Source organism: Physeter macrocephalus, unplaced genomic scaffold, assembly GCF_002837175.3.
Source record: "Physeter macrocephalus isolate SW-GA unplaced genomic scaffold, ASM283717v5 random_55, whole genome shotgun sequence".
NCBI classification, from domain to species: Eukaryota; Metazoa; Chordata; class Mammalia; order Artiodactyla; family Physeteridae; genus Physeter; species Physeter macrocephalus.
The window spans coordinates 1-20,933 of NW_021145340.1; the positions used below are offsets into that span (position 1 = coordinate 1).

The window sequence follows — 20,933 nt, forward strand, 5'->3', positions numbered from 1 at the left end:
GTGATGAGGTGAGGTGGGGTGTGGTCCTGGGCTCTTGTAGTCCTACAAGTTCCCATCTCCCTAAGGTCTACACCCCAGGAATGGGGCCCACCTGACCAAGCGCCCCGCTCCCTGGCTCCTCTTCAAACCCAGACAGACACACACACACACACACACACACACACATTCGTGCGCACGGCACGTGGCGTGGACCGCCGCGTCTAGCTCCCCCGGGTACAGTGCAGTGTCTAAACCTTAAAACCCCTTCCCCAGCCTTTCCCCTCCAGCCCTGGGGGCCCCTGAGGGCCCCGTGCAGCCTGGCCCGCTCTCCCAGCCCAAGGAGCAGACCCAGGCGTGGCAGGGCAGTGAGGCCCTCCCTCAAACCCAGACAGACACACACACACACACACACACACACACACACATTCGTGCGCGCGGCACGTGGCGTGGACCGCCGCGTCTAGCTCCCCCGGGTACAGTGCAGTGTCTAAACCTTAAAACCCCTTCCCCAGCCTTTCCCCTCCAGCCCTGGGGGCCCCTGAGGGCCCCGTGCAGCCTGGCCCGCTCTCCCAGCCCAAGGAGCAGACCCAGGCGTGGCAGGGCAGTGAGGCCCTCCCTCCTGGGGTCCCCCGCTGCGTGCCCCGTGCCTGACTGCAGCGGGCAGGGCACTGAGCACGGCTCTCTCTCTTGCAGTTTTGCCCCCAGTGCTCGCCCACGCCTGGCCGAAGCTGCTGGCTGGGGGGCTGGGGGCGCTCACCAGCCTGCTGCTTCTCATTGGAGTTTGCATCTTCTCTGTTAAATGCTGGCACCGCAGGGTGAGTGAACCTCGCCAGACCCCCCCGTCCCCCCGCAGGGCACTGGAGCGCCTGAGGCCTGTACGGCAGTGACCTGGCAGCTGGGCCCAGACCCCACGCGGCGGGAGGGGCAGGAAGGCGCAGAGTTAATTCTGGGACAGGTGGCCTCAGCCACAGCCACTGCCTCTCCCCTCCCACGCCCCCCTCCAGGGGGCAGCTCCCTTTCAGAGGCCTGGGGCCCTCACGACTCCTCGCTTTCTCCCTGGACAGCGCCAGGCAGAGCGGACGTCTCAGATCAAGAGACTCCTCAGTGAGAAGAAGACCTGCCAGTGCGCGAAGTAACTAGGGGGCAGAGGGGGGAGGGGGGAGAAGGGAGGGGAGGGAGGGGAGGGAGGGGAGCAGAGGAGAGACGCGGGCAGGGACGGCCCAGGAGGCAGGTAGCCGGCAGGAGCGGAGGACGGTGAGGTGAGGGGCAGGGGGCCTGCGATGTGTCCGGAGGCCATCACTGAGCTGGAAGAGAAAAGCAGCGTCTGGGAGCCAGGGAGGGCCTGGAAAGCAAGGAGCTGGGGAGGAACAGGCGTGCCCCTCTTGTTCTTCGCCCCTCCAGCCAACTCCAGAAGACGTGTAATCTCACCTGAGGCCCCAGCCAGGAGGAGCTTCCCACCTGCAGCCTCCCCAGCTGGCTCCCCCTGCATTTCCTGTTGGTCTCCTGGGCCTGCGGACCGCATGAATGTAGCCGGCATAGCGCCTCTGTCCGCCTCCTGCCCTCCCCGTGCAGTGGGCCCTGGGTCCGCTCTTCCAGAGGCTCACTCACACCCCCTCTTCCCCATTTCCTTTTCACTCAAACCCTAGCCCTTCTCTGATGATTTCTTCTCGGCCCTCTCCCTCACTGCTCACTTGGATCTCAGGGGAGCACGTGGGACCGGCCCTGCCTGGCCTGGAGGGTGAGGCTGGGCGTCTGAAGCACGAAGCACAGGGCTGTCACTGTACGGGAGAGGACCCTGGGACCAGAGAAGGCAGGGACTAGCCCAAGATCACACAGCCAGTCAAGGACGGATCCAGATCCAAAGGCTCCTGACTGCCAGTCTGTGCTGCTCCATTCTGCCTGCGTCTTACCCTGTGTTAGCAGAACCACAGACTTACATCCTGACCTGAGCACAGACCAGCACCCTGGGCCCACTCGTGCGCAGATACAGTTCCTCACCACCCAAGCGGCGTGGCGCTGTCTACAGATCAGTTTCACATCCTTTGTCTATTTGAACCTCATGAAAATCCTACAAGACTGGTAGTGACAGGACCAAGATGATCATCTCCAGTTTATAGACCAGAAATGGAATGCAGAGAGGTCAGAAGATCGCCTAGGTTCACACGGCTAGTACGTGGGCTAGCCCAGGTCTCTTGACCTCTAGGTCCACTGCTATCTCTTGAACACAGGGACAAATACCACACAGATCTCTGCAGCTGGCTGGTCATAGATGCCCGGTATGTACCTTGGATTCCCTTCACCGCAGGGAGGTTGCCTCAGAGAGTTCAGGGCCTCCCTGCCTAGGATCCCTCCTTCATCACCTGCTGCCAGCAGAATCCTGTTACCAGAGGACAAAACCTGCAGTTCTCCTAATCAGGGCACAGGCTGTGAGCACAGGCCCTGTGGGAGAGTGTGCAGTGACCCGCCACTCACCCTATCAGAACCTTCTAGAAGGTGAGCTTTGCCAGAGGGACAGGGTGGGGAGCTGGCCAGAGAGTGAACCCTCTGAGGGTACCTCTGGGCCTCAGAGATACCCCCTGGGCCTCAGTCTCCCTGCCCCACACCCCCCTTCATCCCTCCCCCAAAGGATTCAGGAGCCAAGAAAATTGGGTTTCCAAGTTTTCTTCTTCCTCCTCTTCGTGATCCATTTCTCTCAGGATCCCCAGCCTCCTCTGCCTCTCTCCCCTCCCTTCCCTTTCTCACCACCTCCCGCAGTCCCTACCGTTTTCCCCTTCTCCTTTCCTTCCAGCTTGCCTCTTCCAGGAAGAACACCCGGTTGTCTCCAGGGCTCCCCACGGTCTGCTTTGTATTCCTACCCACTCCCCACCCCTGCCTCCCTGAGCTGACAGAAAAAGCCAAGAGACTGACTTTAAGGCAGATGCTCTTCTTCATTTGTGTGTGTGTGTGTGTGTGTGTGTGTGTGTGTGTGTGTGAGAGAGAGAGAGAGAGAGAGAGAGAGAGAGAGAGAGAGAGAGAGAGAGAGAAATGGCTCTTTTCTGGGACCTGGAATCTTCTGATCTGTGGGGTCAGACCCAGAGGAGAGGTTGCCAGGCTTGCCCCAGGAAGGAGACGAAGTTTCCCTGGGGAGGGAAAAATCCTCTGGAGGCCGATTACCCACCTCCCCACCCCAGAGGGCCCTGAGTGTGCGGGTGTGTGATACACTGAAGGGCAGAGACTGCAGGGGCTGTGTGTGCCCTGCACGTGAAAAACCGTGATGTGTGCGGGAGAATTGTGCGTGTCGCCCACACAAGTGTGCATTTGTGCTCCAGGAGGGGGAAGCGGTGTGTACTGGGGGGGTGCCTTCTTTCAGCCTGTGTACCCCGCATCCCGCAAGCAGCCCCGGCGTCCTCGCCAGCGCCCCTCGCCCGGCAGCCTCCAGCACATGCCCGCGTGAGCTACGCCCGGGCACAGCCCTTACAGATACACACAGTGACACTCGGTGACACACGTGTCCAACTCCCCGAGCAACACCAGCTGCCTCATCGAGCTGGAGTTCCTGTGGAAAAGCGGGTGGGGTGGGGGCAGGACACGATGCAGTTCTCCAATGAAGCCGGTTCCCCGCCGTCCTGCTCGCTCCCTCCCTCCTGGCGCCTTCTTCGCCCCTCCCCCTCCGAGTCCCCACCGTCCAGTCCCCCGCCCCGCGCTCGCCCCCGCCCCTCGAGGCTCGCCTCCGTCCCGACCCGGGGCTGCGGCGGCTGGAGCCGGGGGAGAGGGGCTCGGAGGGGCGGACGGGGCCGAGCGGAGAGGCTGGGACGGGCGGGAGGAGGGAGGCCCGGGGGGAGGAGGGCGGAGGGCGGCGGGCGGCGAGCTGGAGCCGGGGAGAGCCGCGTCGGGAGTGCTGTCTCCATGGCAGTGCTGGGCGCAGCCCGAGGTAAGGCGACCCCGGCCCCGTCCCCCGTGGTCCCCCCGCCCCCCCGCCGCCTCCTCTCCCCGCGGGCCGGCCCCTCCTCCCCAGCCACCTGCTGTTTCTGCCCTGGAGACCGCGGTGGGTGGCGGGCAGGAGGGAGGAGCCGCCTGACCTTACCCCTTTACCCCGAAGGGCGAGGGACCCCTCTCCGCCCTGGAGTCCCCCGGACCCCCTCCCACCGTCCTGTGATCTCTCTCCGTCCTTCACCTCCTCTCTCTGTCCTTCACATCCTTCCTGCCTCCCTCCCTCTCCGAGGCCCCAGCTCTTTCTTCCTGAGCCCACCCTCTGGGCCTGGGTGGGTGTGGATGGGAAGGGGTCCAAGGCTGGAGGGGAGGTGGGGGGCGCTCCTGACCGATTCCCTCCATCTCCCTCTAGCTGGCCATTGCCATGGCAACTAGGGTGTACTGGGCTCCGAGGGAAGGCAAAGGTGGGGGATGGACTAGGACCTCTGGAGAGGGCAAGGGTCTAAGGGTCTGCTACCGGGGACAGACCCTACCACTGATGTGCCCCATTTTTACCTCGCTTACCCCAGAGCCGTCATGCCCGTTCTTCCTGGCTCCGCTCTCTTCAGGCTTTCACCCGAGTTCCTCTGAACCCCCTCCCCAGGGCTCCGTGAAGCTCAGAGTCACCAAATTCAGAACATCCTCCATCCCATCAGAGGGAAACTGAGGCTCAGGGCAGGGGAGGAAAGAGTGGGGGCCTATGAGGTGGAGGGAGTCCGAACCTTACTGAACACTGGGCTTTTCTGCTCAGCCTCCCTATTCCTTGCTCCCTCCCTCCATCCCCCCTCACCTCCCGCCAAAGCCTCCTCTCCAGGGGTCTCTTGGCTTTTCCTTCTATTTTCAAATACTATCACTTTGCCCCCTCTTTCCTTCTCTTCTGTTCAAACTCTCCTCCTTCCCCCTAGTTCCCCCTCTTTCCTTTTCTGGATGCTTCTGATGCCAGTGGTTCCCCTGCCTTCGGGTTCGCTGCCACCCCCCACCCCCGCCTCGGTCCCAGCCTCCTTTCTCCCGTCTTCCCAGAGAGCCGGCGAGTGGTGAGTGGGCGGGTGATCATGCAGGCTTGGGGAGATGGAACTGGGCACCGGGACCCCTGGACCCAGGAGCCCGGAAGGTTGGGGAATGGCTGTAATACCATATCCCAGTTTCCAGTGAGCCCTCAAGAAGAAACAAGTCTCGCCTCTGCCATGGTAGCTCTGAGGAGAGGTTCAGGGATGTGAAGATAGCGGTTGAGGAGTGCTGAGCAGGGGACAGAAGGAGGGACCCGAGAGCGCCAGAAGCAGGAAAAATGGCTGACGAAGGATGGGAGACAGGAGGTCAGAATACCTTCTTTCCTGGAGGTCTGGAAAGCAGGGCTCTCATCCGTGCGGGGTGTTAGAGTGACCATCTGCTTTAAGGCAGGAGAATGTTCGGAATGACCCCATGACCCCTAGTAACCAGTCATTTCTTTCATTTCAAGAGAAGGGAGCCTTGGGTGCCAGCTGGAGACCAGCCTAGACCCCACCTTTGCTCCGCCCCTTCCACACCTCATCTCTCCCTTGCAGTGTGTCCAGGCGGCTGAGCCCCGCCCCCATGCCCCTTGAGGCACCCAGAAGACCCCCGACTGGCCGAGCACCAGAGGCAGAAGACAGCTGGAAGTCCTGACATGGGGACCAGGGCTTCCCAGCCAGCCTCCTAGTTGGGAGAGCGGTCAGCTTGCCTCCCCCATCAACTACAGGGATACTTCTGGAAGGGTCCCACCCAGCATGGAGGCGGAGGGCCACCTCTGCTGACCCTCAGTCTCCTCCCCTGCCCTCCACACCTGGCCTTAGCTGGGTCAGTCGTGCAATGCTGAGCACGAGGGTAGGCCTCGGGGCGGCCTGCCTCCCTCCAGGGCAAAGGCTGCGGGCATCATGGCGGGGTGTGTGAGTGGGGCTCCCGGGTGAGGCCTAGCCCCCACCCCCAAGAGCTCAAGGGGGGTGGGGGGACCGACGAAGGATGGCTCGGGGTGGGCCGGGGGCAGAGGAGGCCTCCCTCCGCTCAAACGCGTTGTCCTGGCTGGCCTGCGGGCTCCTGGCACTGCTGGCCAACGCCTGGATCATCCTCAGCATCTCGGCCAAGCAGCACAAGCACAAGCCGCTGGAGCTGCTGCTCTGCTTCCTGGCGGGCACGCACATCCTCATGGCGGCCGTGCCCCTCACCACCTTCGCGGTGGTGCAGCTCCGGCGCCAGGCCTCCTCCGACTATGACTGGAACGAGAGCATCTGCAAGGTCTTTGTGTCCACCTACTACACGCTGGCCCTGGCCACCTGCTTCACCGTCGCCTCGCTCTCCTACCACCGCATGTGGATGGTGCGTTGGCCCGTCAACTACCGCCTCAGCAACGCCAAGAAGCAGGCGCTGCATGCTGTCGTGGGCATCTGGATGGTCAGCTTCATCCTCTCCACGCTGCCCTCCATCGGCTGGCACAACAACGGCGAGCGCTACTACGCCCGCGGCTGCCAGTTCATCGTCTCCAAGATCGGCCTCGGCTTTGGCGTCTGCTTCAGCCTCCTGCTACTTGGGGGCATTGTCATGGGGCTGGTCTGCGTGGCCATCACCTTCTACCAGACGCTGTGGGCCCGGCCCCGGAGGGCTCAACAGGCCCGGAGAGCGGGGGCCGGGGGCTGGGCCCGGGGGGCTGGGCCCGGGGGGCTGGGCACCCGGCCAGCCTTCGAGGTGCCGGCCATTGTGGTGGAGGATGCCCGAGGGAAGCGGCGGTCCTCGCTGGATGGGTCCGAGTCGGCCAAGACGTCCCTGCAGGTCACCAACTTGGTCAGCGCCATCGTCTTTCTCTATGACTCACTCACAGGGGTGCCCATCTTGGTGAGATTGGGGCTCCCCCCCACCTGCTCTCTCCAATATCCAGACCCCAGCATGATCACCTGACCTCTAACTCCATCAGCCATCTTCCTCTCCTCTACCCAGCCCCACCTGTGAACCCCCATCTCCATCATCTATCTCCTAGTTCCCGTTAGCCCAGCTCCGTAGCCTGTTCGCCAGTGACCAGTACTCAACTCCATCGTCCATCCTTCCGTCCCACTCCCTGTCCTCTGGCTCCATCATCTATCCTGCAGCTCCACTATTCGGCCCCCCAGACCTATCACCCAGCTGCTAAGCTCCACACTCCACTCCCGAACTCCCTCTGGATACAGTTGGGTCTTGAGCACCCCTGGGTGGCAACCCCAGAGAGCTCACCGCCGCCCCCCCGCCCCCAGCTTTCTGCATCCCCTCTAGTCCCTCTTTCTGAATTTCAGTCTGTCTTCGAGTTTACTGTACCGCGTCTGCTCCTCTCCCTCTGGACCCCTGGGCTTCCTCTCCAGTACTCTCCTGACCTTCCTCTGAGTCAGTCCCTTCCCCTGAGTCAGTCCCTTCCCCTCTGTTCAACCTTCTTCACCTCCCACTTTGCCTCGGTCCTGATCCTATGTGAGCCGGACCATCCGCTCCTGACTTCTTGCCCCGCCCCCGGCTGCACTAGGATGTCGGCTCTGGGGTCGAGCGGCCCCCTCGGCTCTGGGCCCTGACCCGGGGCCACTGTCCATCCTCCTGCCAGGTGGTGAGCTTCTTCTCCCTGAAGTCGGACTCGGCTCCCCCCTGGATGGTGCTGGCTGTGCTGTGGTGCTCCATGGCACAGACGCTGCTGCTGCCTTCCTTCATCTGGTCCTGCGAGCGCTACCGCGCCGACGTGCGCACGGTGTGGGAGCAGTGCGTGGCTATCATGTCCGAGGAGGATGGCGACGACGGTCAGAGGAGGGACTGGGCTTTCGCTTTCCTAGGCGTCGGCTCCCTTTCCTGCCCTTTTCTACCAGCCCTTTCCCTTGTGGGGACGGGCTGCCCTGGAGTGCCCCCTGCTGGACAGAACCTGCAGCGCCCCTGGGTTGACTCGTGGCTCCCCTCTCCCCAATCATCACCCCGATGCACACCCACTGCTTCCTCCTCTCGGTGTCTGTTCCCCCTCGAAGGCCACACTAGCCAGCTCTGCCTCCGCCGAGCCTAAGAAACAGTCCAGAGAACTAACACAACCATAAAGGAAGGCTGTGGAACCAAGGGAAAGCTAAGCTTCCTGAGAGAGACTCCCCAGCTACAGGGACAGCTCCTGGCGTGGGACTGGGGGGCCGGGGTAACTTTCAGATAAGTGTGTCTATATGTATGAATCGCTAGGGATTCAGCACTGAATGCAACAGACGTTGGCCACTCTTGTTTTCCTCTTGGAGCTTACAGACTAATGGAAACAGGATTCTCTGGGGAGCTTATAAGGGGGTGGGAGCTTTCAAAGGGGGTGGGGAAGTGGGTATTCCCTGCCTGTAACCACCCTGCCCCTTTTTTCTCCTAGATGGGGGCTGTGATGACTATGCAGATGGCCGAGTGTGTAAAGTTCGCTTTGATGCCAACGGGGCCACAGCACCAGGGGGCAGGGACCCTACCCAAGTGAAGCTGCTGCCTGGAAGGCACATGCTCTTTCCCCCTCTTGAGAGGGTCCACTACTTACAGGTATGGCACTAGGCAGTACACCGCCTATTCTGGGTATCCCCTCACTACTTTTCTCCAGTCTCTGTTATCCATCCCGACCCCCTATTCCCTAGCCCCAGCCTGCAGGGCACATGAGGAGTAGGTGAAAGGAAGGCATGGCAAGGGAGGCTCCCCTTCAGACCGCTCAGAACCAGGTCTGCGCATCAGAGGATGTTTTGCAGAAGTGTAAGGGGTGGAGCCATCTTGCAGAGTCCCCGCTTTGGTTCCTGCCTCTACCCCCTTTGTCCCGGCAGCACCCCTGGGTCTACTTGCTCCTCTCCCCAGGTCCCTCTGTCCCGCCGTCTGTCCCACGATGAGACCAACATCTTCCCTACCCCTCGGGCACCTGGCTCCTTCCTGCACAAGTGGTCATCCTCTGATGACATCCGCGTCCTCCCAGCCCAGAGCCGGGCCCTAGAGGGCCCTCCTGAGTACCTGGGACAAAGACAAAGGCTGGAGGGTGAGGAGGAGGAGGGGGAGGCTGAAGGTGGGGGGCTGGCCAGCCTTCGCCAATTCCTGGAGGGCGGGGTTCTGGGGTCAGGTGGCGGACCCCCACGGGGTCCAGGCTTCTTCCGAGAGGAGATCACCACCTTCATTGACGAGACGCCTTTGCCTTCTCCGACGGCCTCGCCAGGGCCCTCTCCTCGCCGGCCCAGGCCGCTGGGAGTCTCACCCCGCCGACTCTCCCTTGGGTCCCCTGATAGCAGAGTCGTTGGACTTCCTTTGGGGCTAAGTGCAGGGCGACGCTGCTCCCTGACAGGAGGTGAGGGGAGTGCAAGAGCTTGGGGAGGATCTTGGGACCCAGGTAACCCCATCTTCCCCCAGCTGACCCTGTGAGCCCAAGTGGGCCTGCTGGACTCGGGTGTGGGGGCGGCCTGGGTGGGTAACACCTCGTTCTGTCCCTGAGCCTGAAGCAGCTGCCTCCAGACTCTGGGGAGATGGAACCCCTGCTGTCTCCCATCCAAGTGACCAGATGCCTGACTCACCTTCCATCATCCCTAGCAAAATGTATTAAAGTCTGAAGTGTCACCATGGAAACCTGTGTCCAGTGTGCTGTGGTGGCCAAGGGGATGCTCAGAGGCTTGGGGGGTGGAATGGCTCATAGAAGACAAACTAGAGCAGGCACACTGGACAGAGGCACAGAAATATACACGGAGAAAGACAAGCATGCAGACATTCACAGAGACGGCCTTATAAGAGCACCTCGGGCTGGGCTGGGCTGGGCTGGGCTGGGCTGGGCGGGAGGGGGTGTGGAGGGTGGAGGACATAGGGAGACACTTGAGCTAGCTGGTTTGGGGCTTGAAGGATCTTCGTTGAGATCTGTGGAGGTGGTTTTAGAGGATGTCTCTATCTCCCATGCCTCAGCGCTCCTCCTTTTCCCAAATCTGTATGCGCGCACTTTCTGGGCAGGAAAGGGTTTGAGCAGACTTGGTGTCACAGACCTGGAGTTTACCCCCCTCCCTGCTGCATTCGAAAGTTCTTTGTCCAAAAGTGCGTGTGTGCGGGTTTGTGGGAGGCATCCACGCTCCTTTTCCTGGACCCGAGAGCGGAGGGGAACGCAGCCGCAGTAGCTCTTCCCACCCGCTGGGCCTCGGCGGCTGGAGTCAGGGGTCCTAAGAGGCTCCTCAGGCTGTCTTCAGAGCACCAGGCCTGCTCCACTGCGGGCCGTCTGCCCCGCGCTCCCCGCGGTCTGTTTCTTGGTCCACACCACCCCGCTCGTCCTAAAGCCCGCGTTCTCCACGTTCGGCCAGGCGTCCTCTGCCTCCTGGCTCTCTTTCCCAGGGTTGGGGCTCGCGTCGGCGCCGCTCATTCCTCCTCTCTTCCTCTCCTCCCTCCTCTCTATCTCCTTCCTTTCCCCTCCCTCTTCCTTCCCCGTCTCCTCCCTCTTCCTCGCGGCTCCCGCAGTTCCCTCCTGCAGCCGGCCGGCGGCTCTCGCACGATGTTCCGGCTCCTCCGGTGGCTGCCGCTCTTGCTGCTGCTGCCTCCCCCGGGGTCCCCCGAGCCCCCCGGCCTGGCCCCGCTGTCCGCGGGGGCGCCCCCCCAGGCCCCCGACTTGCTCTACGCCGACGGGCTGCGCGCCTACGCGGCGGGGGCCTGGGCGCCGGCGGTGGCCCTGCTGCGGGAGGCGCTGCGGAGCCGGGCGGCGGTGGGCCGCGCGCGGCGGGACTGCGGGGCGCGCTGCGCGGCCGAGCCGGGGGCCGCGCTCCCCGCCCTGCTCCCCGCCTCCCCGGGGCCCGACTCCGGGCCGGGAGCGGCGCGGGGCGCCTGGGAGCCGCTGCTCCTCCGCGCCGCGCTGCGGCGCGCCGAGTGCCTGACCCAGTGCGGGGCGCGGAGGCTGGGTCCGGGGGGCGCGGCGCGGCTCCGAGTGGGGAGCGCGCTCCAGGACGCCTTCCGCCGCCGGGAGCCCTACAACTACCTGCAGAGGGCCTACTACCAGGTGCGCGGCGGCCCGGGCCCCGGGGGTCCTCCCCGGCCCCGCCGCCGTCCTCGTCCAGCTCCCGGGAGGGGCGGCGAGCCAGCGCCCGGACCCGGGTGGGGCTGTGTGGATAGGACCTCGTCTTTGGAGTCCGTCCTATCTAACCGCGACAAACACCCATCGAGGCCGCCGAGGGACAGCCTTGGGAGAGTGGGAGCGAAGTTGGAATGGGTGTCATGCGGCGGGGTGGAAGTAGGTCGGAGATGGAGGGCAGGGGCCTGGAGTTTTAGAAAGTCTTACTGAGACCTACGTGGAGTGACAGCCGCCTCTTCCCAGGAATGAAGGGGGAGGATTAGGGTTGAGATCCGCCGCTGGAGAGAGAGCATGGGGGCGGGTAAGGGGGTGGGTGTGAGCCTTTGCTTGGGGCAGGAGGGAGCTTCGGGAAAGAAAGAGGAGCGGGCCAGGGCTGAGGGGGGCCCGGCGTCCCGGGACAGGGGCAATGGACGCTGCGCGCTACTGGTGCGGTCGCTGTTGCCTAATAATGCCTACGTGGCCGGGGAAGGGGGGCGCTGGTCGCACACACCTCAGCTCAGGGTCCTAGAGCCCAGCGGCTTTTGCTGGTCGTTCGGGTCACCTCTACTTCCTCACCTCACTTAGCCATCACTTCCACTTCGTCTCTCCAACGAGGCCCCTCCGCCCATATCTCCCACACTCCCGTCTTCAGGCCCCGCTTCCGTAGCTACCAGACTCCTGAGAGCCCCAACATAGTGGGGGTCTGGAGGTTGGGTGGTGGGCAGTTCTCACCTACCGGTCTTCCAGAAGGCTCTGGGGCAGTGCCAGGTGTGTCTGGGCTGGGGAGGCTGGGGAGGAGGCAGAGTTTGACACCCCTACCCCAGGGCTGACTCCCTCATCCTTCCCGCTTCTCAGCTGAAGAAGTTGGACCTGGCAGCAGCCGCAGCGCACACCTTCTTTGTGGCCAACCCAATGCACCTTCAGATGCGAGAGGACATGGCTAAGTACAGACGGATGTCCGGGGTTCGGCCCCAGAGCTTCCGGGACCTGGAGACGCCCCCATACTGGGTGAGACCCTCAGCACGACCCCTGTCCCGCCCCCGGTCTTTGACTGGCTGGATACACAGGCCTCGCCGGACTGCGCATTGTCCGCTGGGAATCTGGGTACCGTCCTCCGTGACCCTGATGGGGAGTCCCTCTCTGGGACTTAGTTTTCTTCCTGAGATTCACAGAGTCCCACGTTCTAACATTTGGATTCCGAGGCCCACCCTGTATTCCCCAGGGTGAACCGGGACCTGGAGTCCAGGCCCCAAATGAGACCCACACCCCTCCCCTTGATCTGGTCTGGCGACCCTTGCCCCAGGATTTCAGGTGACTGACCACTCCCCTCCCCAGCAGGCAGCCTATGACACCGGCCTGGAGCTGCTGGGGCAGCAGGAAGCAGCACTGGCACTGCCCTGGCTAGAGGAGGCCCTGCAGGAGAGCCTGGCCCAGGTGGAGAGCTGCCGGGCTGGCTGCGAGGGGCCTGAGGAGCAGGAAGAAGAGGAGGAGGAGGAGGGCACCGGGAGCCAGGGAGGCCTGTATGAGGCCATCGCGGGTAAGGGGCTGGGGCGCGGGGCCTCATGGTGCCCGGGAGGTGCAGCACAAGCTGAGTGGCGCCCCTGTGTCCCCCGCAGGGCACTGGATAGGGGTCCTGCAGTGCCGGCAGCGCTGTGTGGGGGACACGGCCACACGTCCTGGTCGCAGCGTCCCTGTCCCAGACTTCCTTCCCAGCCAGCTGAGGCGGCTGCACGAGGCCCATGCTCAGGGTCAGTGGGGCAAGGGCGAGCCCTGGGGGTGACTGAGGTTGGAAACGGGGAGAGTGAAGGTTTGTCTCTGATGGTATCCTGAGCCCCATCCCTCCATCCCTCCGTCTGTGTCCGCATCTGTAGCTGGGCAGGGCTCCATGGGGACCACCGCCTCAGGAGGACTCTTGCTCTCCTTTGGTGCCGTTGTGGAAAGCTCGGAGATGGGTCACAGGGCTTCCTCTGTCCTGGCTGTTTCTCACCTTCCTTTATCCTCTCGTCTCTTCCTCCCCTCTGAACTCTGCCCACACAGCTCAGGTGTGTTCCAGTAAGCTTTGGAAAGAAGCAGTGGATGAGCCTGTCTGCTGGATGGGATGGGGCCCTGGGAGGCCACCTTCTCCGGCTCTGCCTCTGTCCCCCTGGCTTCTTGCCTCTGCCCAGGGATCACAGCGGTGCCCGGTCGCTGGGTCCCACCCCACGCTATTCTCTGTCTCCAGTAGGGAATCTGTCCCAGGCTGTGGAAAATGTGCTGAGCGTACTCCTCTTCTACCCGGAGGATGAGGCTGCCAGGAAGGCTCTGGACCAGTACCGGGCCCAGCTAGGAGAGCCGAGAGCTGGCCTCGGGCCAAGAGAGGTAGCCCCTCCACACTCACCCTGTGAGGTAGCCCGAAATCAAACAGATATGCCGGAGAAGTCACCTGGATCCCGCCCCCCATTCTGGCCGAAGGCGGCCCCAAGTCCAGCATCTGCTCGGTCCCCACTCCCTGCTCCCCACTGCAGGCTCTACTTCTGAGTCCAAGCACCAGCCCCGCCCTCTTCCACTAACCTCACCCCTGCCTTCCCCCACCTATGCACAAGTGCACAACACACACACACACACACACACACACACACACACACACGCACGCACTACCTCCAGTCTGAGCCCCGACACCCTGACGCTGCTGAAGGAGGAGGGTTGAGTTGAGGGGCACAGCCAAGGTTAGGGAGCCTGCGGGCTCCCCTGCTCTTCTCCAGCCTTAACTTCCCTGCCCCCCACTCCCCCCCGCTGTCCCCCTTCTCCAGGACATCCAGCGCTTCGTCCTTCGATCCCTGGGGGAGAAGAGACAGCTCTACTATGCCGTGGAGCACCTGGGGGCCAGCTTCAAGGATCCCGTGAGTGACCCCACCGCTCCCCACCCACCCCCAGGAGGGGGACAGCAGTAAAGCCCTATGTGGATGTGCCACATCCGTTCCCAACAGCGTCGCCCATTTCTCCGTAACCCTTCGAGGGTTGGAGAGGACTCTGTGTCCCAGCGTCGCAGGGACAGAGGCAGGCGCCTGTAGTTGAGGGCGGCTTTGGGGTCACGCAGGCCTAAATGTTGGTCTCTCTGCCACGAGCAAGCTCTGGACCTTCACTTGCCTCGGCCTCAATTTCCTCAGCTGTAAAATGGGAACATCACACTTCTCTCATAGCCCTGTTGAAGCCATGTCGCTTGCTCCGAAGTACAGAAAGCTCTGTTCCTGCTGCTTTTCGTACTCTTTGTTGTCGTTGTGAGAGGGAACTAAAGGGCAGAGGTTAGTCTCGCTAGCGCTACAGCGTAAGGCAGGCTTCCTCAACCTTTTTGCCACTATTGCCATTTTGGACGGGATACCTCCTAACTCGGAGAAGGGGGCTGTCCAGGCAACGTGGGACCGTGTAGGCCAGCTTACCCGGCCTCTGCCCAGTAGGTGTCGCTAGCACTCCCTGAGTCATGACAATCGAAACTGTTTGCAGACATTGCAACATCCCCTAACGGGCAAATCTCCCTGTTGGGAAACCGTTGGTTAAATCCCAACTCTGTCCCTTATCAGCTGTGTGATCTTGGGCCTGTTACTTTACGTCTCTGTGTCTCAGAGTCCTCTCAACTGCAAAATGGGCACATTACCGCGACCTGTTTGATAAGACTATTGTGAACTTTAAATGATAAATTCCACATCTACGTATAAAGCTCTTAGAACAGCACCTGGCAAACAGTGCTACGTAAGTTGTTGTTGTTGTTATTGTTATCATTATTATTGCAAAGTTTGGCCCAGTGCCCAGGGCTCCCGACAATGAGATCAGGGCTTTCTCCCCCTCCACCTTCCCCTCTGGAAGCAGGAGGACCTTAATGTGGTAGCTCAGGGTCTACCGTCAGGGATTCAGGGGTGGACTTGATGGGTGATGGCGCTTTTCCTGACTGTCCCAGGATCTCTGGACCCCAGCAGCTTTCATCCCTGAGGCCCTTAGAGAAAAACTCAGGTAGGAGGTGCCTTGTGGTGGGAGGGGCGTGGCCTGAGCTGGAAGGGGAGGGATGGGTCCTGGGGAAGATGGGTCTGGACTGGCCTGTGCGTCCGCTGAGCGTGTCTCTCACCCCTGAGAGAGGATCGGGAGAAGAGGCCGTGGGACCATGAGCCTCCACAGCCGAAGCCCTTGACTCACTGGAAGGGTGAGTTCCTGGGACAGCAGGAGACAGGAGCCTGGAGGGGCTGGGGGCTGCCAGCTACTGCTGGGCCTGCTCTCAGGGGACCCTCAGCCCCGGCCCTGTCCCTCCCTGGCAGATGTCCTCCTCCTGGAGGGGGTAACCCTGACCCAGGACGCGGGGCAGCTGAATGGGTCGGAGCGAGTGGTGCTAGACGGGCTGCTCACCCCAGCCGAGTGCGGGGTGCTCCTGCAGCTGGCCAAGGTGAGAAGACCTGTGGGGGGGGGGCTCTGCCGCTACTTGGGGACCCTCTGGCACAGCTGCCTGCCCCCTGTCCTGCCCTCCCTGACTCTCCAGCGGGGACTGTGCTTTTGCCACTGCCTCCCCGCTGGGGACAAGTTCCTTTTCCTCTTAGCTGACACGGGCTTGTCATTTTGCAGAAGGATTTTGCGAGAAACTGATAGGGAGAACAAAATACAAAGCATAAATGCATCAGAAAGGGTGAGTGCGCAGGTGAAGGTTCCTTGGTTGGCCGAGAGCTCGGTTATTGGCTCGGCAGACACGCAGGCTGTTTCTCCATCATCACATCCCCTCCTAGATTGGGTAGGATGATCTGTATTCACCAGGTTGAGTCTGCCATTTTATGAAGCTTCAGTCTCACTCTGGGCTAGCGTTTCTTTGACACACGCTCTTTGAGACCCTGCTGTATACTGGAAATGCCGAGGTTCCAGGGAGAGGTAAATGAACACAGACCGTGCATTTGGGAGCTCAGTGTATAGAGAAGGAATCAGGCATGGAGACATAATCAGAGTGGGTGGTGAGTTTGATGAAAGAAGTCTGTACAGGGTACTCATCCAGGGACTTCCCTGGCCGTCCAGTGGTTAAGACTCCAAACTTGCACTGCAGGGGGCATGGGTTCGATCCCTGGTCGGGGAACTAGGATCCCGCGCCAAGATGCAGAGTCACGGAAGGCTTACCGGAGGGGCTGGCATTTGAGCTCAATCTTAAGGATGAGTTAACCAAACAGAGAGGGAAGGAAGTCAGGCTGCAAGGGAGAAGAAGGGGGGGGCGGGGTTCTGGGAACTGCAGTGGAGTTAGAGCACAGGAGTTAAGAACATGGGCCAGTCCCAGCAGGGATTACCTGTGTGACCTTGGGCAATGTATTTTAACATCTGTGAGCCTAGTTTCCTCTCTATGAAACGGGGCTAAATGCAGCGGTTATGTTGTAGGGTTGCTGTGGTTGCTGTGAGGATTAAATGAGTTAGTACACGGCAAAGCTCTCGGAAGAATGTGGAAATAGTATGATCTATCTCTATGAACATCAGGCCGTATATTATCCAGAGGCGGTGTAGGGGTGGAGGCACAGGAGACGGGGAAGGGCCTCTGTACCCTACCAAGGAGTTTGGACTTTATTTGTGGACGGCTTACTGAAGGATTTAAGGAGGGGTGGACTTTTGTCTTCCTGCAGAACCTCCAAGGGCAGGGTCTGGAGCCCTCATCCTGTAGGACTGGGAGCTCCCTCTAGTGGCAGTGTGGAGAATGCAGCGGGAGAGGGAAGTGAAGGGGAGCTTCTGGGATGATTGCAAGAGGGCCGCCGCCCTAGGTTAGGTTCTCATTTCAAGGGAATGAAGATGGGGACAGATGAGAAATATTTAGAAAATCAAAGAAAGAGAATTTGAGGACTAAATCTATGTGGAAGATGAAGAAAGAATGGAGTCAAGGATAACTCCCAAGTATCAGACCTTTCTGTTCCTTGATTACACTAAACTCATTCTGGCCCCAGGACCTTTGCACTTGCTATTTCTGCCGCCTGGAACATTTTTTCTCTCAGCTATTCCTTCATATCATTTGGTTTCAATGTAGATGTCACCTCATCACTTAGCTGTCCCCTGACCCCTGCCGGGGCACTCTCAGGGTTATAACCCTGCTTTAATTTTCCATGTAACACTTGTCACCGTCTGAATTGATCTGGTTGGTTTGTTTGTTTATTATCTCAAACTATAAAGCCTGCTGGAACTTTTCATGTTCACAGTTGAGTCCGCAGTGCCTAGAACAGTGCCTGGCATATAGTAGGTGCTCAGTGCCTACTGAGTGAGTGAATGAATAAAAGAATAGAGGGTTAGATGGCTTGAGTGGCCAGGTAGCCTCTTTATAAACCTCTCAGAGATGAGGCTTAGATACGGGGTAATTAGATAGTGGTACCTTGAGTTTTCAAAAAGCAGACAGAATAGGAAAAAGAAAGAAAAAGCAGACAGTAGGTGTCGGGAAAGGGACACTCAGATACTAGGAGACCCCCAGTTGATAAGAGTCATGTAGGCAGTTGGGTAACTGAGACTTAGCATCAAGGGTCCTCAAGTTCTCCAAGAGCACGTAAGGTGAGAAGGGACGGAAGAGAGACACCTTGGCTGATGCCATGTCCCTACCTCAAGTCAGCCAGGACCTGTCCCGACTGTCGAACCTCCTGCCAGCGTCCTTTTCCAGAGAAACTCCCCTATTCTCGGCCCATCGGGATGAGAGATCAAGGCCCTCCCGCCCCCTTCCCCAGCTGTCCTTGGCTCTCAGGGCCCCTTCCCCACTGTAGGAAGCTCTCCAGAGTTCTGGGCACACTCCCTTCCGCGAGTGGGGTTCCAGATCTTCACCAGGAGTGACAACACAGACGCCGAGATAGTCGTTCTTTGGGAAAGGGCAGCAGCTCAGAGAACTCCGGGAGCTTCTAGCCTCTTCCAGGGAGTTGGGAGGGTGGGAGGGAAGGCCATGTGGCCCTGTGGGCAGTGAGGGGGGCAATAGCCCGGGGCCGGGGAGGGTGACTCCCCAGCCAACCCCCTCCCTGCTTAGGACGCGGCTGAGTCTGGAGCCAGGTCCGGCTATCAGGGCCGCCGCTCCCCACACACTCCCCACGAACGCTTCGAGGGGCTCACGGTGCTCAAGGCTGCCCAGGTGAGAGGAGGCCCCCAGGCCCTGGCCTGATGCCGGAACTGGAGAAGAGGGCCGGGCATCTCCTGGGCAGGGCTCTCCCGGGACCCAGAGTGGCCGAGTCCTCGGCCCAGGGTTGAGGAGGGGCCTCCAGACCGAGGGGCCCGGGTTGCCGTCATGGAGCAGTTGGGCGGATGGGCGCCCCCAAACCGTGGGTGGAGGGCAGTGGAAGTGGGGCGGGGGCAGGGTCCACCCTTCCAGTGCCTCCCCCTTCCCGGCCCGTCCTTCTCTGCTGGCAGCTGGCCCGGGCTGGGGCGGTGGGCAGTCAGGGCGCGCAGCTGCTTCTGGAGGTGAGCGAGCGCGTGCGGAGCTTGACACAGGCCTACTTCTCCCCGGACCGGCCCCTGCACCTCTCCTTCACCCACCTGGTGTGCCGTAGCGCCGTAGAAGGTAACCGCCAGGGACCCTGCCGCTCCGCCCCCGCCTCGGGGCCCCTCGGGGCCGGCCGCACACCTTCCGCAGCCCCAGCCGTGTGTGTCCCAGTCTTCGCTGCACGAGGACTGACTCCCCCGCCCAGGCCGGGGCCCGGCTGTGACCCCGGAGCTGCAGGGTGGGTGTCGGTGGGCGGGCACCGGGCAGCAGGGCGCCCACCAGGCCCCTTCGCTTCCCAGGAGGGCAGGCGCAGCGCATGGACCTGAGCCACCCGGTGCACGCAGACAACTGTGTCCTGGACCCTGACTCCGGGGAGTGCTGGCGGGAGCCCCCGGCCTACACCTACCGAGACTACAGGTGGGCGGCCCTCCAGGGGTCAGGCAGGGGGGCCTGGGCCGGGGTCTCACCGCCTCCTGTCTTCCTCCCTCCCCAGCGGACTCCTCTACCTCAACGATGACTTCCAGGGCGGGGACCTGTTCTTCACAGAGCCCAACGCCCTCACCGTCACGGTAAACGGGGGCCGGGGCGCGGGGCGGGGAGCCCGGCTGTGGGCTCAGGATGCAGAACAGAAGGCTCCCAGAGGCAAATGCAGGGAAACGGCTGGGGCCGCCTTAGCCCTCTCCTTCCCTGGCCTCCCCAGCTCCTCCCACCACTTGTGTGTTCAGGGGCTCTCCTAGCCCCTCCCAGGAGACTCCAAGGGGCCCCTCCAGGCCCTCCTAAAGGAGGGCGGGTGAGGCACAGGGCCCCAAGCCCCTATCCCAGGTGAAAGCCCGGGGATAGGGCGAGTAGGAGTGGAGCAGTGCCTTTTCAGTGTGTATGGCTCTGCCCTATCCAGTTACCTCCTTCTCTGCTCACCACCTGTAACCCAAGCTCTCTTTGGGGTGGAAAAGTGGCCTCAAGATCCTTATGCCCAGAACCCAGAGTCTGGCACTGCGCTCGTGCCTTCACACCTGGTACAAAGAGTTAGCCAGGGAAAGTCGGGGCACTGGGGCGGATGGAGGTCCCTTCTCCCCTTGGCTCCAACTCCTCTAGCCTCAGTCTGGCACTTGTGCTCCCCAAGTGGAGGCCCATTTCCCATCTGCCCCCAGACAGCCCCTGAATTAAGGAGGGCAAGTGGTGGGCAAGAGAGCCCCCCTCCCTGGGCCCCCTACCCCCGTCCTACTCCAGGGACTCAGGGCCAGGTTTTCCGTGGGTCTCTCCCTGGAGCTGAATCCGCCATCGCCCGGCAGGCGCAGGTCCGTCCTCGCTGCGGGCGCCTCGTGGCCTTCAGCTCCGGCGTGGAGAATCCCCACGGTGTGTGGGCCGTGACGCGGGGGCGGCGCTGCACCCTGGCGCTGTGGCACACGTGGGCCCCTGAGCACAGGGAGCAGGTGAGGAGGCGCGAGCGGGAGTAGCCGTGTGAGGGGCGGGCAGGCTGACGGGTAAGGCGCCGGGGCTGACATGACCCAGGGAGGGTCCTTGGGGCACGGTGGATGCAGGAGATCAGGCCAGACTCTCCTCTCCGCGCGCCCCAGGAGTGGACAGAAGCCAAAGAGCTACTGCAGGAGCCAGAGAAGGAGGAGGGAGAAGAAATGCCCAGCAGAGACCCCGCCCCAGAGCCCCCCAGCCACAGGCTTCAGCGGGTCCAGGACAAGGCTGGGAAGCCGCCTCGTGTCCGAGAGGAGCTGTGAGGGGCTGAGCCAGCTCCTTGGGGATGTGGCCTCTTGACTTGTGGGGGGTCTGCCTTGTTGCCAAGACCCCCGAGAAGTCCCCAGGTGACAGGAGGAGAACAGCGAGCTCTCCGTCCCTGCGCGCCCGCCAGCCTGGGGGTCACGAGGGCCGTGCAGCCCCGGACTCAGAGGACACTGCACAGACGAGCCTCGGGAGCCAGGCCTGGGCCCGGCTGACGGACCTCCAGCCCTAGGCCAGACAGAAGACGCGATGCTGCCGCCGCCGCCGCCGCCGCCACGGAAAGCAACGGCAGGGGGTAGGGCCCCACTGCTTTAAATGAGGAGGAGGCGAGGGAGGGTCACCCCGCTGCCCGCTCCCCGCCTGTCAATAAAGATCCTGAAGTTCCCTCAGCCGGGGCCCGGTCAAGTGTGTCGCGGCGGTTTTCCTGGCGGCTGGAGGGTGGAGAGGCTGTGTGACCAGCCAGGGAGGACAGGTACCGTGGGCCTCGCAGAGGCAGGGCCTCTGCAGCCTGTGGTTTGTCAGGGAACTCTCAGCCACCTGCTCCCCTCACGCAGATGAACCCTAACCCTGGCAGCTGCTCCTTGGGCCTCCTACTCTAAGCCCTGTCTTCGCTCTCAGCTTGCCTGGGACTCCGGGCAGCCTCACCCCTCTGGTTCTTGCCTTCTCGGCCCCAGCAGGACCCTGTGAGTCCCGGGGGCCAGCAGTGGGCCCAGCCCCGATGGGAGCAGGGGACGGGGTTGCCCTCCACTTGCCATTCTTCCTCCACCCAGAGCTGGGCCAGGCCTGTCCATCCTCCTCTCTGGAGCCCCCGGACCTTCCCCCTCTCCCCCGGAT

The 20,933-nt window shown here is 62.0% G+C and overlaps 2 protein-coding genes across 2 annotated transcripts; both read left to right on the forward strand.

Moving 5' to 3' along the window:
* The first annotated feature begins 3,795 nt into the window (after positions 1-3,795).
* On the forward strand, positions 3,796-9,489 carry GPR162 (G protein-coupled receptor 162). The gene is made up of 5 exons (XM_007108289.2): positions 3,796-3,889; positions 5,469-6,768; positions 7,496-7,685; positions 8,276-8,433; positions 8,737-9,489. The coding sequence occupies exons 2-5, from the start codon at positions 5,902-5,904 to the stop codon at positions 9,286-9,288; spliced, it is 1,767 nt and encodes a 588-aa protein (XP_007108351.1). The 5' UTR covers positions 3,796-3,889; positions 5,469-5,901; the 3' UTR covers positions 9,289-9,489.
* Positions 9,490-10,356: 867 nt separating this feature from the next.
* On the forward strand, positions 10,357-20,474 carry P3H3 (prolyl 3-hydroxylase 3). The gene is made up of 15 exons (XM_024129271.3): positions 10,357-10,888; positions 11,795-11,947; positions 12,278-12,476; positions 12,556-12,687; positions 13,161-13,297; positions 13,729-13,818; positions 14,871-14,923; positions 15,043-15,110; positions 15,223-15,347; positions 17,919-18,020; positions 18,296-18,446; positions 18,668-18,785; positions 18,862-18,937; positions 19,658-19,798; positions 19,943-20,474. Exons 1-15 carry the CDS (start codon positions 10,391-10,393, stop codon positions 20,096-20,098), a joined length of 2,199 nt encoding a protein of 732 aa, XP_023985039.1. The 5' UTR covers positions 10,357-10,390; the 3' UTR covers positions 20,099-20,474.
* The last annotated feature ends 459 nt before the right edge of the window (positions 20,475-20,933 follow it).

Excerpts from the sequence above, each read along its gene's own strand:
- GPR162 (XM_007108289.2), top strand. The coding sequence starts at position 5,902 with ATGGCTCGGGGTGGGCCGGGGGCAGAGGAGGCCTCCCTCCGCTCAAAC. Across the intron at positions 6,769-7,495 it reads TCACAGGGGTGCCCATCTTG|GTGGTGAGCTTCTTCTCCCT; the intron begins GTGAGATTGGGG and ends TCCTCCTGCCAG. Across the intron at positions 7,686-8,275 it reads CGAGGAGGATGGCGACGACG|ATGGGGGCTGTGATGACTAT; the intron begins GTCAGAGGAGGG and ends TTTTTCTCCTAG.
- P3H3 (XM_024129271.3), top strand. The coding sequence starts at position 10,391 with ATGTTCCGGCTCCTCCGGTGGCTGCCGCTCTTGCTGCTGCTGCCTCCC. Across the intron at positions 14,924-15,042 it reads GCCCTTAGAGAAAAACTCAG|AGAGGATCGGGAGAAGAGGC; the intron begins GTAGGAGGTGCC and ends CTCACCCCTGAG. Across the intron at positions 18,447-18,667 it reads GTGCCGTAGCGCCGTAGAAG|GAGGGCAGGCGCAGCGCATG; the intron begins GTAACCGCCAGG and ends TTCGCTTCCCAG.